Below are 16,875 nucleotides of genomic sequence, written 5' to 3' on the forward strand. Positions count from 1 at the left end.
CAACCAATTGAGTTCCCGTCTACCATATAGGAGGTCCAGAATTTGATGCCCAGGGCCTCCTGGTGAGGGCAAGCTGGCCCACGCAGTGAGCTGGCCCATGCTAGAAGGTTGCCCTGCTCAGAAGTGTGCCCCCTGTGTGGGAGAGCCCACCTGCATGGGATTACCATACAGTGCAGGCAAGCTGCCCTGTACAGGAGTGCTGGCCTACAATGAGAGCTGGTGCAGCAAGATGATGCAACAAGAGACAGAGAGGAGAAAAAATAAGAAGACAGAGCAGAAAAGGGAGCTGAGGTGGTGCAAGAGAGTAATTGCCTCTTTCCCACTTCAGAAGGTCCCAGAATCAGTTCCCAGAGCCGCCTAATGAGAATACAAGCAGACACAGAAGAACACACAGTGAATGGACACAGAGAGCAGACACTGGGGGAAATGGGGGTGGGGAGTGGAGGGGAGAGAAATAAAATAAATCTTTGGAAACAAAAAACAAAGGATGAAGAAGAATAAAATTCAAGCTGGATACCAGTAAGTAGTATTCTTTTCATCAGACATAAAACACAGAGTTTTATATGTCTTTAGAGCTCTGACAAAAATTTATCAAATACATGCAATATTTCATCACCGAATGGCACACAGCCAATAGGAAGGATGGAATTTAGAATACATTGATTCTTTATCTTAGAACTGGAGCAGTTTATTTAACTATAGCTTTGAAATCTGGAATTTCTTTTCCTGAGCAAACATAGATATTTAATGTTTTTAAAATTTATTTTATTTTTTAAATTTCTTTCCCTTTAGTTTTGACAGAGGATCTTCAAAATATTAGGTAGGAAGTTGGATCACCAGGAGGCATCTGCTAAGCAACTAATTGCATATGTCACTGCCGTGCTAGTAGCATTTATAGCACCCATGTACTTTTTAAAAAGTTTTATTATGGAATATTTAAAAATATATACAAAAGTAGTAAGGATGGGTGTAATGAACTCCTATGTATCTATGGTTGTTTGGAACTGTATGCATCCCCCAAAAAAATTGTTCTTAAAGTTAATACATTCCTATGGGTGTGAACCCATTTTAAGTAGGACCTTTTGATGAGGCTACTTCAGTTAAGGTGTGACCCACCCCAAACAGGATGGGTCTTAATCCTATTATTTGAGTCTTTTATTAAGGAATGAAATTCAGATAGAGATAGAGAAAGCCAATGAAGCAAGAAGCTGAAATCAGCAAAACTGGAAGAGAAGGGAGAGACCAGCAGATGCCACCATGTATGTGCCTTGCCGTATGACTGAGGAGCCAAGGTTTGCAGGCAGACAGCCTTTAGGAAGAAAGAATTGCCTTGATGATGCCTAGATTTGGACATTATCCCAGCCTTAAACCTAAAAGTGGATAAATTCCCGCTGTTTAACCTGACCCATTTCATGATATTTGCTTTGAGAAGCCTAGGAAACTAAAACAGTACCCAAATCCAAACTTCAATATTTATTGACTCATGACCAGTTTTAACTTACTCAGTTCCCTTTCATCCTAAATTAATTTGAAACAGATCCTAGACATCATGGCATTATCTCCATCAGTATTTTTGTGTTAGTCTCCAAAATATAAGGATTATTTTAAAACACTTAACCATTAGGCCATTATCACACCTACAAATGAACAATAACTCCTTAATATCATCAAACATTCATCAAATATTGACAGTGTTCAAATTTCTCCTGTTTTTTTTAATTTTTATATGTATTTGTTTGAATCAGGGTATAAAATAATTCCATACACTGGAGTCAATTCAGATTTTATTTAATTTTCTTTTCATCTAAGATTATTTTCCGTTCAGTATATTTATTATAGTAGTTGAGGTTTTTTGTTCTGTGAGTCTCTCTTAGTCTTGGTTTTGCTGACTGCATCCATGTGGTGTTAAACATATTCCCCCACCCCCTGCATTTCCTGTAAATTGATAGTTAGATCCAGAGGCTTAGTCTACATCATAGGTCATGATGTATATTTTTATTAGGTGGTATCTAGTGTCTGGTTTTCTTTCTATTTGTATAGCATACATTTTAACACTGGATTACACACCTTTTAAAAAATTGTTTGTTCCATTAGTGAATATCCTATCTGCCAAAAGAAATTTTAAGTGCCTTTAGGGTGATGTGGGCTTCTTATATTTATGGTGTAGTTTCCAAAGGCTGGATTCACAGCAGGTAAGAGTACTAGGCATAACTGTTGGCAAATATGGCAAATAAGCAGACCTTATTTCTTTATTAAGAGGCTTAGGAAAGAGGGTAGGTGAATTCATAACTGTTGTTCACGGAGGAGGAAATTAAGTTAACTCTACCAAGGCTCGCATTCTAAAAGAGGAATTCTTTTGCAAACGTTTAATGTGCAATCAAGATCTTATTTATTTCTTTGCATTTTATATGGTGATTATTTCTATGAAGCTCTGTTTCTATTTGTAATTCAGATAGGAATACCAAAGAAGAGGAGAGCCGTAAATTGTGTTTCTGGAGAGATTCACAATTCCATGGAATTTGGAGACTTGTTATAATATATTGTCAGAGACTTTTTTGTTCAGATAAATGAGATTTCTGCTTCCCCAACTCTTCCAGACCAAGAATTGAATCTATTTAAGATCTAGTATCAACATGATTGGTATTAATGGATAAATATCTTGTTTGGAGTAAAATAAATGGGAAAGACTGCTTTTAGTTTTTCTGGACAATAGTGAGGAATATAATGTTCATTAATATATATTTATGAATGGTTTGGGGTGTATAGAAAATATTCAGTAAATATTTGCTAGTTGAGGTGAAAAAGAGTAGGTGACTAATTTGTATTTACCATCACCATGTCTGAGGGTAGATAGAAAGATAAAAAAAGTATATATTGATAAAAAATGTACAAAGTCCTGTACATTTTTATTTTGGAATATTTAAAATATATCCCTACTTTGCAATGTGGAAACTGAGGCGCAGAGGAATTAAATATTGTGTCCAAGGCCACCCAGCTAGACGGGTAGACACATAGTTCAAATCCAGTCCTGTCTGATTTCAAAGCCTCTGCACATTCCACCCTACCAGCATTTACAAAGTGCATAGCGAAGAGCAGTGCTGAAAATATTCCCTGAATAGAGAATAATGTGGCCATGTTAATTTAGAAAACATTGAATACCAAAATCCCTTCCTTTTGTGATTCTCAGTATACATAATAAAGTTTCTGAAAAGCCCTGTAGAAGTCAAGCTAAAGCATTTGATTATGGAGACTTTTCTTCTCCTTAATTCTGGGAAATCTGTACTCTACTGAGCTGGATGAGAGTCAGAAATCCTGGAAGCCTTAACTGTTAAGTAAGTGTTTATCTAGAGTGTATTAGTCAGCCAAAGGGGTACTGATGCAAAGAACCAGAAATCAGTTGGCTTTTATAAAGGGTATTGATTTGGAGTAAAAGCTTACAGTAACAAGGTCCTGAAGAGGTCAGTTCAAGATTACTTCTTTACCAAACACTGTTGCCATGTGTTGAAGCAAAATGGTGGGCTACATCTGCGAGGGTTCAGTTTTCCTCTTCCTCTTAAGGCTCCATGGGTCCAGCTTCTTCCGATATCAGCTGTATGCTGGGAAGGCTCGTCTCTCTTCCCAGGGCTCATTCTTTCCAAGCTCAGCTGCTCTGGTCTCTTCGCAAGGTCAGCTGTAAACTATCAGGCTCACGGCTCATGGCTCTTCCCGGGGCATCTGCTGTGTCTATGGAGCTGTCTCTCTTCCTCTGTGTATCTTCTCAGTGTATCTACTTCTGACTTCTTGATTGAGTGTCCATTTATATAGCCCAGTAAGGGAGCAGGGACTCAATCCTGCATGCCCTAATGATGTGGTTGAATCCAAGTTCTAATCTTGGTTTAACCAAGTGAATGCCCTTGAATTTAAATCAATCAAAGGGTATCAAGCCCAGAGGAACAGACAAGTTTACAAACTTAATCAATATCTCTTTTTTGGAATTCATAAATAATATCAAACTGCTACAACGAGTAAGGCACTTCATCTCTCTGGGCCTTGATGATCTCATTTATGGAGTGAAATTTGGCTACATATCCCTTCAGGTCCCTTTTAACTATAAATGCTCAATAATCTGATTCCTTCCCATATGAACAAAACCCAATATGCCTTCTCTAGATCCCAACAGATTATTAGAAATCTCAAACAGGATTTCTGACAGACACCTCAAATTTATTATGAACAAAGATGTTTTTATCCGTTCCACTATCTCCCTCCCTCATCTGCCTCCATTGCTGTATGGCTGTATCTAGTTAAGTGGCATCAGTAGTCATTCGGGTGCTTAAATCAGAATCCTAGTAATGATCCTGGACTCCTTGTCCTCTGCCACCACCACTTCCAGTCCTTATAACGGTAATTCAAGGTGTGGGCTCCAGTATTGGACTGTAGGAGACCTTTGGATCCTGGCTTTAGTTGTGGACTAATGAGATAGTTGAAGACACTCTCTGCATCTCAGTCTCCTTATCTGTAAAATGGGGATTATAATAATACCAAGATCATAATTATGAAAATTACACAAGATAATTACGTGCACAATGGACATTCACTAAATGGTTTCTTCCTGTTATTCCACCATTGAATCTCTTGTATTCTTCCCCTCTTTTCCATTCTCATTACCTCCAGACCTCATCATCCCTTTACTGATATTGTTAGTCTCTTCACTGGACTCTCTAACTCTTGTCTATCCTTGCCAATTTATCCTCTCCATTTTTGACCAAATGCTCTTTTTGAAACACAAATCCATAATATTCCTCTGCCCTTCAGTCCTGTGCTCCAGGCACACCAAACGACTTGCAGTTCCCAGAACTTGCTGTGCTGTTCACACTTTTGCTAATGCCACCTCCTAAGGTTGCCTGGAATGCTTCTGCCACTGTCTCTTGATTGCCTAACAGCGTCATCTTTAGACTTAATAGATCCATAGCAGCATTTCTGCTCCCAGATACTTTTCCAGAATCTTTCTACTCTTGAAGAGACAGAGTTTATTTCACTTCCCCCTAAATCTATACAGGACTTCCTGATTTTCTCAAGGAACAGAATGCAGTGAAGGGGATGCTGTGTAACCCCCAAGGCTAGGTGGTGAAAGGCAAAAAGGCTGATGCCTGGTTTTCTTGGGATACCTGCCCTTGGATACTAGCCACCAAGGTGTTAAAGAATTCCCAAGTAGCCCATGTGAGAGACAACATGGAGAGTCCCATGTGGAGAAGACCGAAGATTCCAGCTGGCATCCAGCATCAACTGTGGCTATGGCTCCTTAAATATAACATGTATGTGTGTTTATACATCTCTGCTTTCATGGACCACACATTATCTATGAGACCTCAGAAAGCATCCTATTACATAGACTTACTTGCTTGTGTGCAAAATAATTTCCTATTTAGCAAGAATTAGAAGAGAATGCTTGAAGGTGAAAGGGCCTTTGAGACTGTCCACCTGCTCATCTCCCCAGGGAACTTCATGGACAGTTCCCCACCCTAGCTTCCTTGTCATTTAAGCCTCCTCTTGTGAGCTGCATATGGTGATCTGGGCGAGCCGTCTGGGATGTGACTCCTGCTCCAAGAACATGGATAAAGTTGCTAGCACTCACTGTCGTTGCGGGAAGCAGACTGTTGTTGAAGTGTTATTATTAATGAGAATTACTGCTGGACAGCTTGAACTTGAGGATAATTTATTCTCCGTGAACTTCTAATTGCAATGAAATGGTTCATTCCCTGCCACACTTGTCCATCTTGCTCATTCCTGTCTCTCAGGCAGGGTTGGCTGCAATGAAATAAGGCAGAGCTGCACAAATCCACACCAGAAACCAAAGGCTGCATTTCTGGCAAAGCCGTGGAAACTGGTCAGAAAGATTTAACTCCTGTATGAGAGGTTTTGGAAAAGGGTAAAAAGCTGTCTGGCATGCTTAGGGTGTTGTAATCCTATGGCTCAAGGCACCTACTATGTGCATGGCATCATGCCAAAACGGGTAGTTGGTGTTTCCAGATGGCCTCTCCCTGCTCTTGCTTTTGAAGCTCAAACTTCCTCTCTGGCATTTTCCTTATCTGAATGATTTCTTATGCCCTTATTTTAAAATTCAGCATGTCCTCTCCACTCCCTTTCTCATTTTGCTTGAATAGTTTTGGGAAAATGAAAACTGTCCATGATGATGACATATATATATACACATATAAATATATATTTTTTGGTAATATTGTTCCTTCTCCCTGATTTTTGCCAAATCTCTGCCTTCCATTGATTCCATTTTACTTTACTTTTCATCCTTGGTACATGGTTGGCTTAGTCTTTGCATAAACATCATCAAATGTGCACTGACTTGCTGCTACCATGGTAATAGACACTTGTCATGGGCTATTGATTCATTACTGTATTTATATGAGATTTGGTCACTTGTGGTTTAGCAGGCTTATGAAGCAACCTGATTCCCAGCCAGTAAATGGATTCAAACCTGTCTATGATGGATGATAGATAGATTAGAGTTTGGATCCTATTATTTATTATTTAATAGTAAAGTCTCTGAGTGGACTGTTGACAGTGCATCACCTGAAGAAATGATCCTGCGTGTCAAATAGCATCCATGTCTATAGACAGTCTTAGCAGGCCACACAGCTGGGGAGAGAGACTGGATCCTGTTTTCCCTCTTGTCCTTGATAGTTTTATGCTCCCTGGAGAACAGGGCTGGAGGAGTCCCAGGGAATGTCTGAAGATGCCAAGGAAGCAGAGAACCTGTTTGGCTTCAGACTCCCCTCTTGATCTAACTAAAATTGTTTACAGGAAGAAGAGCTTACATTGTGACTTGAGGAACACTGGAAAAGTCTCCATACAACAATTCCTAAATAGATAGGTCCACTCAGTGCCACAGAGCCTGAATTTCTGCTCTTAGCATCATTCCTTTGGGTTTAAGCAAGATGGGGAGGGACACAGCCTGGGGTGCTGAGAATCACTGTTGCAGTCTGGTAGTTACTAATGGAAGAAGTCATATTCTGCTGTGTAGGGACTGATAAAGGCATTGGGTTAAGGCCTCGTCTTCTTCAGTGTTCCCCTAAGAATATACTCAAACCCACTGTAGACAACAGCCAGACTGAGAGGCAGTTACACACCTTTTGCAGCCAGACTCCTTGGGTTCAATTCTTGACTCTGTTCATACTGTCTGCACAGCCTTTCGATGCTATTAACTTTTCTGTGCTTCAGGATTCTGATCTATAAAGTGGGGATAACAGTTCATAGGGTTTTTTGAGGATTAAATGAACTAATATTAAAAAACAAAAACAAAAACATTGGAACAGAGTCCTGCACTTGTAAGTACAACAGAAATCTTCACAGTTATTAGTAAGACTTTTGGGGGTAAATTTGTTCTTTCTCAAACTGCTCTTTTCTTTGGCAGCTTGCTATTCATCGGCAGCAGCGCCGCCAGGGGGTTTTGAGTAAAAGAGAGGAAAGGAGCAGCTTCGAGTCTGTATACTGCCCCCTGCTCCCCAGGGCTGTGGGCCAGTGCAGGTGGGTCTCTTCCGTGGCGAACTTCCGACAGCCTGCGGGGCACTGGAGAACGGTGCACAGCTTGGGAGCTGAGTGAGAAGAAGAGATGCAGGGAAGAGGCTTGGTTTTTGTTAACTGTTTTGCCAGGGCCTCTCGCCAGGATGCGCTCTTCCCTGCCATTTGCATTTCTTTGGAGATGCTATAGGAAGGGTTCTGGATGGCTGGGAAAGATCCAGCGTTAGCAACCAGCTGTTGGTAAAAGGAACTGGCACTTTAGAGACAGATAGCCCAGGGTTCAAGTCCTGTCGGTGCCACTTACTGCCTTTGTGTCTTGATAAATCCCTTCATGTCTTAAAGCTGCATTTCCTCATTTACAAAATGGCCATACTAAAATGCGCCTACCTCCCAGAGTGGTGGTGCTAATCAAATGTGATGATGTGCATGACAGTAACTTGTAAACTGTACAGGGTGACATAGATGTGCCTTGCTTTTATTAGTGGCTCCTTTAATTCTGCTCTCTAGCAGCAGACCTGCATTTCAGCAGCACCTGTGTGCTGTCATCACCTAGCTGATGATTTTATTTAAGGCGTTTACTTAGGTAATTGCACGCGGCTGCCTTCTTTTGCATTGGAGAAGGTGTATGCCTATTGCCAGACTGGTTCATGGTCCTAAGGCTGAAGCTCTGTTCTCATAAAACAAGGGATTCTGGCAGTTTTCAGCAGGGGTTATTCTCTCTTCTTCAATTTGTAAATCACACAAAAATTAATAAGAAACTTGTTGGAATCATAAGCTGTTTTTTTGTGATACCGTGAGTCTGATAGTCGATAAAACACCCTCAGAAACCAAGAGAATTAGAGGTTGGCCAGGGTGGAATGAATGCTATAAATCAAGATTACCTGAAGGGGATATGAGAGATAAGGGATTAGGCTGAGTAAAGAGATAACAAGGAGAAATAGCCAAGGAGCTTGGAAAATTTACCAACTTCCAGGAGCAGGTCTCTGTATGCTATTTTGTGCCATTAAAAAAGCCACTCTGATGGGAACATTTTCACTTGCACGTTCCTGTGATAAGAAGGATGGCTTTCTTAATTTTGTATACCGGATTCATTGTAGTGACTTTTGACTTAAAGCATTACAAGGAAAAAGAGGATGAAGAAAGAGATATCACTGTCAGTTTTGGACAGAATCAGATGGGGCCAGACCTGTGCTCTTCTGGGGGTGACAGGTCACCTTTTCAAATACCTTTCCATTCTGGTCTCGGTCTTGACCAGAAATAGAATAGAGCTTTTTTTTTTTTTTTAGGTACCAGGTGCTGGGGATTGAACCCAATAACCAGCTCCCCTGATGGATCCGAACCCGGGACCTCCCACGTGGGCAGCCGGCGCTTCACCGCTTGAGCCACATCCACACGCGCCTGCAGAGGGAGCGTGCTTCTTAAGACTTCTTTTTCCATCCTTTCACCACTTGACCAATGGAGCCCATGAGTGGCTGGGTAGAGGCCCCTTGGCACCAAGAGTGCCAGTACACTGCAGGGACAGAGGACTTTGCCTGCCACTGAGCATATTCCTGGAGAAATAGAGTCGGGAACCCAGCAGGCTTCTGCAAACAGCACATCCTTTTAAGCTAATTGGTGTTAGATAGAAGCTGAAATGCTCCGCTTATTTACAAAGCTACAGATTTATGTAAAGCAAAACCAATTACACTTAATGCCTAAACTATTCCAGGTGCTCAGTGATAATGTTGCAGGCACTAGAGAAGAAACTGCTGTGCGAAGGCATCCTGTTCTGACGGGAAGCACGTGTAGCTGCTGCAATTTAGCTAATCACGGGTGTCTACCCCAGGGTGAGAATTCTCAGCTCTTCTGGTGTTTGCTTTGGGTCAGCTTTATAATTCTGTAGATCCCCTTTCAGCTTTAAGGACAAAGGAAAGTATAATGAGCACCTTTTTCTATGATGATTTAGAAACTAAGGACGTGAAGGCAAAATTTGGGGAAAAAAACCCCGACAAAATAAGACAGAGCCTTCTTATTTTTTCATCGGGGAGAAACGGCAAGGGCTTCTCACTTGTGCTGAGGGGAGGTGTTTAAAGGTGTCTTGGACTTTGGGGTGTTTACTAAACTTAAATAGCAAACTTGCCATTTAACCTTTTGCTGCAAGGAAAACTTTTGAGGCATGTCAGGGGTCTGCTTTCTCTTTTGCCAGAGAACAAATGCTAGACAAAGGAAGGGTTGCAAGGGAAAGAATTTCTGCCTTTTTGTTCTCAAAACAAACAAAAAAAAAGTAGTTTGAGTAAGAGAAATGCCTAGTACTTTAAAGCTGCTCTTTGGCAGTTAAAAATGCATATCCAACTGAATGGTGTTGAGTAAATCTTTGATTCTGTAGTCTAAAATATTTTATGTACATGTAACGGGGCATTTAATAACGGAATCGGTTGCCATCAACTGACCTCCACCCCTCTCCTATCTGACATGAACTGTCTTGGGAAGCAGTGGTTCTCCAACTTCAGGAAGGCTGAGAATGACTTGGGCGTGCCTGTTGAAATCCTGAACGGTCCATGGCAAAAGGTTTGGATTAAGGCAGTGTGTGGAGGGGCCAGAAAGATTCACCTGAAGCAAGTGGTTCTCAACCAAAAGTTGAAAAACACTGCTACAAAGGCATGGGGCATTAGCTTTGTCTGACTTTTTTTGTTTAAAATGAGTTTCCAGATTTCTTTGCTGATCAAAGAAGACTCTCTTTAGGATGATGACCCTGCACGTGTTTGACGTGGTAGCAGTGGAGACCAAAGTTGTCACCTGGGTTAAGCATCTCTTTGGTTTGGTCATTTACCTTCCTCTCAGAACTCTCACGACCTTCCTTAATTTTCTTATTTTTGTTAATTCCAATAATTCCCTTATTTACATTTATTTTATAACATCTTAAATATCTGGATAGTCTCTCTTTGTGAAGGACATCCATTTTAGGAATTGTGTTTTTGAATGCAGAGAAAATTTCCATAATCAATTCATATCTTGATAGTGTAATATCAAGATCATATATTGTAAAACGGAATATAGGTTTATTATGTACTCTGACATAGAGAGTATAAGGTCACAATGCCTGGCATATAGTAAATGCTCAATAAATTTACTGAAGGCAAGAATACTTACATACTGTTATTTTTCTACCAATGACTCTTATTAAACCTCTAAAAATCATATATGTTGCTTTTAATAGCCAAACCATTGTAAAAGTTGCAAAAATAGTATGATGTATAGGAAATTGACATTTTCTTGGCATAGAGCAATCACTTAGACTTTGAAACCACCTTATTAATGCTAATGTATAACACAATGAACAAACCTAACAGTTTTGCTTGAGAGGTTGTACTGGTCTTTGTAAATAAAGTAGACAAGTGATGTCCATAAAGCCACTCCCATATATATTGGCTCTTATACTAAAATGCATGAAGTATTTGGGTGAAACCAACAGTGAAAGCTGTGCTCATAAGACAGGTAGAGTCAAATAGTTTCATAGGGCTGTCTCCCAAAGATCAATACTTGAAGAAAATTCTTGTATGCTGCCATAAAATTTCAGAGACTTTTCATGGAGGAGAAATGTTTCTTCGAGATTACTTCCACCGATCTTCTGGGCATTAAAATGATTTAGATTACAATATCTAAAAAAGAAAGAAAGAAAGCTTTTCTTAGCACCAGATGTAGATGACTTGATAAATCATCTGTTTTCTTCCCATGCTTGCCTCCCTTTCATGATGGGCCTGTGGATACTGGCACAACCGTGCCGATTATTTAAGAGCCCTGCTCTGGGAAGAGTCTTCACAAAAAAACACAAGGAGGTTTAGTGAGTATTTAGGGTGGCTCATAAGGATCTTTAGATGGCGCTCTTTTACAACCTGCAGCAAGCCTGCTTTCAATGCTGACAGCCGGGGAAGTCTGAAACCCTTCGACTTGACAGATTTAATGTGGCCAGGACTCAGGAAAGGTTTATTAGCTGGCAATGGGGATTTGTAAATTTGGTGCTGAGATTATGTGGAGAACACTATTGTTGAAGAAGGAAACCATGACTATATTTCTAGAAGATTCTACCCTTCTTCCCACATCCTTCTACCGAAAAGAAATTTTTCTTTGGAAATGGCTTTCCAAGTGCCTTCTATGTACAGGCTTCATGCTAGGGCCCAGCACTCACCCTAACTTGCTGAAGTCTCCCTACGACTCTAGAAGGATGGCGTCATCCCCATTTCACAGACTGGGAAACCAAAGTGCCAAGAGGTTCAATAACTTCTTGGGGTTATTGAATTAGGGTTATTGACAGTATTCTTTATTCTGAATCCTGGGCTTTTTCCTTCATGGCAGCTGCTTCTAAAGACATTACTTTCTTAAACACTTTTGGGTGAGCTCCAGGAGGATGGGAATGTCTGACTGCTCGATTCACTACTGTATTCCTGGGGCCCAGACCAGTGCCTGGTACATAGCACGTACTCAGTAAATATTTGTTGAATGAGCAAATGAGATGAGTTGTAAGTTCAGTTTTGTCGAGTAGACCTGTGTCTCTAGGGTCAGACATCTATTTTTGATTTGTGAAGATTTCAAAAGCTAATTTCATCTTCTTTCCTTCTCAATATTTAGCTAAAAATAACTGTAAGAGAGTGAATTTTGCCTGAATCACTCTGGTCATTTGTTTCTGAATTATGTCTCTTTCAATAATTATTACAGGTTATGCACGAAAGATTACTGGGATCTTTGACAAAGTGAGTGCAATAATATCAACTTTACAAGGTGTGTTGTACAATACTGGAGGGCCGTGGTCTCAAATTATAAAAACAAATACTCTCCAACCCCCACCCTCCACAATAAACACGAGTAATTTCTTTTATTTATTTATTTATCACCCCCCCCCAAGTTGTCTGCTGTCTGTGTTCATTTGCTGTGTGTTCTTCTGTGACCGCTTCTATCCTTATCAGCGGCACCGGGAATCTGTGTTTCTTTTTGTTGCATCATCTTACTGTGTCAGCTCTCCATGTGTGCAGCGCCATTCTTGCGCGGGCTGCACTTTCTCTGGTGCTGGGCAGCTCTCCTTACGGGGTGCACTCCTTGTGCGTGGGGCTCCCCTGTGTGGCAGGGCACTCCTTGCGTGCATCAGCACTGTGCATGGGCCAGCTCCACACGGGTCAAGGAGGCCTGGAGTTTGAACCACGGACCTCCCATGTAGGCGGATGCCCTATCCACTGGGCCAAGTCCACTTCCTCCCCCATTTTTAAATATAATTATTGTTCATTAGTACTTGACAAAAATAATCATTATAGAAGTAATTCAGAATCATGCCCTCCTCGCGATAGACACTGAACTTGCTCCTTTAGTTTCCATACTGGTTCTTTCTAACTCTTGTGCCTCAGTCTATTCAATCCCAATGGCCAATAGGTAACCAAGGTACACCTTTGCACTAATGCCTTTGGTTCTAGCTACTTAATTTTCTGGAGTCAAATTTTCCAGACGCTCCTGTCTTCTGATATGTGACCCTCTGTTCTTTTCCTGTAGAGTATAGTAGTGGGTAAGTTATGTTAACTGAAGGGACTAGTTTCCTCCCAACCCACCAGAGTTCAGGGGTTGTCAGCAGAAATAGGGCTCCCCATAGAAGAAAATGTATGGGTTTTGGAGAAAATCAAAGTGGGTTTGAATCCTACTTGTGTGAACTTGGTCTATTTACTTAAATGGCTTTGCACTTTAGTTTTGTCATTGATAGAGTGATAAGATCTATGTGGCAGTGGTGGAGAAAAAATGAGGTTATTTGTGTGTGTCTAAGATGCTGTCTGAGACATTAAAGATGTGCACCACATGGAAAATTAATTTTTTCCCTTCATGCTTTGTGTCATCCTCTTTATTCCTTACTTTAAAAAGGATGTAGGAGAAAAGGACTTACTCAGGAAATGGACATTTGGCAGAAATCAGATTTAATTCTAAATAAACCCTACATTATCTTTTAGTCCCATCTCCTCTTTGACTCCTCCAATGGTGCTTGGTTTATTTTTATTCTTACCTCCTTCCCAACACTCCACCTCACAATATCTCACTTTTCCATACCTTACTTGCTGAACCATCAGAGGGACAAAATCACACTTAAATATTTTAATTTGAGCAGTAGATGTTAGCTTCATGTAGACAGGTACTTTGATTTTTTTTAACTCTATTTCTCTAGGACCTGGGACAATATTTAGCATGTTTATTGAATAAACAAATGAGTGAATGAATGAAGAAATCCCTGAGCTAATAGATTCTTGTTCCATTGCTCATTCTACCTGAATTCCACCCAGAATTGTAACCACCTTGGTTATACCTCCAGCATGAGTCTAGAAGAATAAAAAGCAACTGATAGAGCATCTGCCTACCACATGGGAGGTCCAGGGTTCAAACCCAGGGCCTCCTGACCTGTGTGGTGAGCTGGCCCATGCGCAGTACTGAAGTGCGCAAGGAGTACTGTGCCACAGAGGGGTGTCCCCACATAGGGGAGCCCCATGTGCAAGGAGCGCGCCCCATAAGGAGAGCTGCCCCATGTGAAAAAAAGTGCAGCCTGCCCAGGAGTGGTGCCACGCACATGGAGAGCTGACTCAAGAGGATGCAACAAAAAAGAGACAAAGATTCTGAGTGCCGCTGACAAGAATCCAAGCAGACACAGAAGACACACAGCAAATGGACACAGACAACCGACAATGGGCGACAATGGGGGGTGGGTGGGTGGAGCAGGAAGGAGAGAGAATAATAAAATCTTAAAAAAGCAGATTGAAGAGGGAACACAAGGCAAATTATGAGGGCATTATTACCATTATTGCTATGTTGTTTGAGCATTTACTCGTCCTCACAACAACCTTATGAAGCAGTTACTATTCTTATTGTTTCCATTTTACCAATGAAGAAACTGGGGCTTATTGAGGTTAAACAGTTTGCTCAAGTTTGTACAGCTGACTGGTGGTTGTGGCAGTTGGATTCAGCTGGGCTGGATCTGGAGGCTGCCTTTGAACCACCCTGTGAAAGCTGAGACAAACATCTTACAGTGGGAGAAAAAGGAAACATTGCGAGACAGCAGGGGGTGGCATGGGCACCACTCGTGGTGGAGGGGAAAGAGGCTCTGCCTGCAGACTCGGTTTCCATTGCCTGCTGTTTTGCTATGAGGCTGGGGAAGTTCCTTTTGGATCTTTCTGCAGGGCTTTCTGATTCTCTAAGTTGTTTTTCAGTCTAAGAATGAAACTTGTGCTTTAGGGAAATTGTGTATTGTGGAAGATGAATTTGATAACCTTTGAACGGTAAGAAATTTTTAAAAATCAGGGAGCCATGAAGGCTTTTGAATTGGTTGTTAGTATCCTGCCCTGCCTGGGTTTAAGTGTCTTTCCTTTGTACTGGACCACATGTTCCATGAGAATAGGAGCATCAGGGCACTAAATAGTTATGAATTATGACTTTATTTCCTTCAAGTCTATTCAGTACCTATTGCATGGTTGGTGCTCCGAAAAAGATTTGTGAGATCAATGAAAGAATGGCTTAGGCAACAGAGAACTGACAATGGATGAGATAACATACAATTAAATAGATCAGTGAGTGGAGGGAAGTGGAGAAAATGAAGATCTGTTCAGTTCCTACTATGGCAGGCATTGTGCTTGGCCCTTTGCCTAAAGGGCCCTAAACCCCACAAGAAGTTGGTCGTTCTGTCTTTATTTTACCCGAGTGAGAACAGAGGCTCAGAGAAGTTAGGCAGTTTGCTCAAGAGCACACAGCCATTCTAGAATGTCATTGAGAACGAGACATGGCCTGGTGATGGATTGATGGTAGATGATATACATTAAGCCACTGAAAGCTCTCAGGTGACTGGCTAAGCAATTTTGCACAGTTTGCTATTGTCCTTGAAATGGTCACTGCTGATTTAAAGGCCTGAATGGGATCCAAATCTTGTCATTGTATTCTTAGCTATTTGTTTAATGATATTTGCTCCTAATGATAATGCTCATTCTTCATTATTATCAATATCGTTATTTCTAATTCTAAAGTGGTAAAGTGAGGAGAAAAAGTCTTGCTTTAGAACATGTTTTAGAATTGAGTTAAACACGATTTCATTATGTGGATCAATGGAAAAGTGAAGTCTAAATTGCAATTTCTTGCTCTGAATAATCTGCTAAATTTTTCGAATATGCTAATTTGTCCAGTCATGGCATACAGGATTCCCGTTGGTTCGGTGATGGTTCCCAGACCAATATTTCATGGGCTCAGAAATTGTTCATCTTACTACACACTTACTTACCTTTGTGAAACACTCCAGAATCCCAGGACGTTCAACAACGTTAATGATGCCAGGAAGAAGAAGAAGCTTTCTAAATTGCCTTTGTTTAATGTGTTTGGAAACCAATTGCCTGTTTGGAACAAATGTAATTGTTATTCAACTGCAGAGATGTAAGTTTCTTTGAATATTTTATCATTCCACAATTCATGGAGCTTTATTCACTTCAATAGTATCTACAAAGCAATGAAGCTCACCTGAAACTTCATTGTCAAAATTCATTTAATTCTGTAATTAACAGTAAAATTGAAAAGCAAAGTACCCCAAATATTTTAAGTATTTTGAAGGTCAAAAAACTAAATTTGCATAACACAAGTTTAGGTGTCAGAATAACTATATTCCATAGGTGACTCTGATTATGCTATTAATTTGCAGGAAGCAGGATTGTCTTATTCATCCTTATATTTTTAGTATCTAGAACAGTGCTTGGCACATAGGGATTGTACAGTAAAATATGTATCAAATTGGGAAGTGGCTGTGGCTCAGTTGGGCTCCTGTCTACCATATGGGAGGCCCTGGGTTTGCATCCCAGGGCCTCCTTGTGAAGGCGGGCTCGCCCACACGCTGCAGAGAGCCGCCCAGCCCACAAGCCCTGTGGAGAGCCAACTCAGCAAAGTGATGCAACAACAAAAAAAGGGAGACAAGCAAAAATAAAACACAGAAGAGCGTGCAGTGAGTGGACACAGCGAGCAGACAGCAAGCAAGCCACAAGGGGGGAGGGAATAAAATAAATACAGATACAGAAGAATGCACAGCAAATGGACACAGAGAGCAGACAGCACACAAAAAGCCACAAGGGGGGGGGGATTAAAAAACATTATAAAAAAATGTATGAAATATTTTAAATGACCAGATAGTCTGTCTCATATGCTCTTTTTAAAGTTAGTGAAATAATATTTGTAGATGAAAGATGCTATGTTATATTGACAAATTAGATAAATCCAGTGTTACCTTATTATAATATCACAGACTTTATTGGTGAAATTATTTGCAATCTCTGATTGATATGGAGATTTTCTTTTGATCTGGTAAGTAATACCTTCTACATAATATCACAAAAT

The 16,875-nt window shown here is 40.7% G+C and overlaps 1 protein-coding gene across 1 annotated transcript in view; it reads right to left on the minus strand.

The window, feature by feature from the left end:
- Positions 1-10,721: 10,721 nt before the first annotated feature.
- SLC15A5 (solute carrier family 15 member 5) overlaps positions 10,722-16,875 on the minus strand; it is a 73,416-nt gene continuing 67,262 nt past the window's right edge. Inside the window, exons 8-9 of the mRNA XM_004460342.3 lie at positions 15,779-15,887; positions 10,722-11,153 (exon numbers count right to left, since the gene is read on the minus strand). Coding sequence (XP_004460399.2) covers positions 11,006-11,153; positions 15,779-15,887 — 257 coding nt within the window. The 3' untranslated portion in view covers positions 10,722-11,005. The remainder of the gene's footprint in view (positions 11,154-15,778; positions 15,888-16,875) is intronic.

Source organism: Dasypus novemcinctus, chromosome 20 (assembly GCF_030445035.2).
Source record: "Dasypus novemcinctus isolate mDasNov1 chromosome 20, mDasNov1.1.hap2, whole genome shotgun sequence".
In the NCBI taxonomy this organism is placed as follows: Eukaryota; Metazoa; Chordata; class Mammalia; order Cingulata; family Dasypodidae; genus Dasypus; species Dasypus novemcinctus.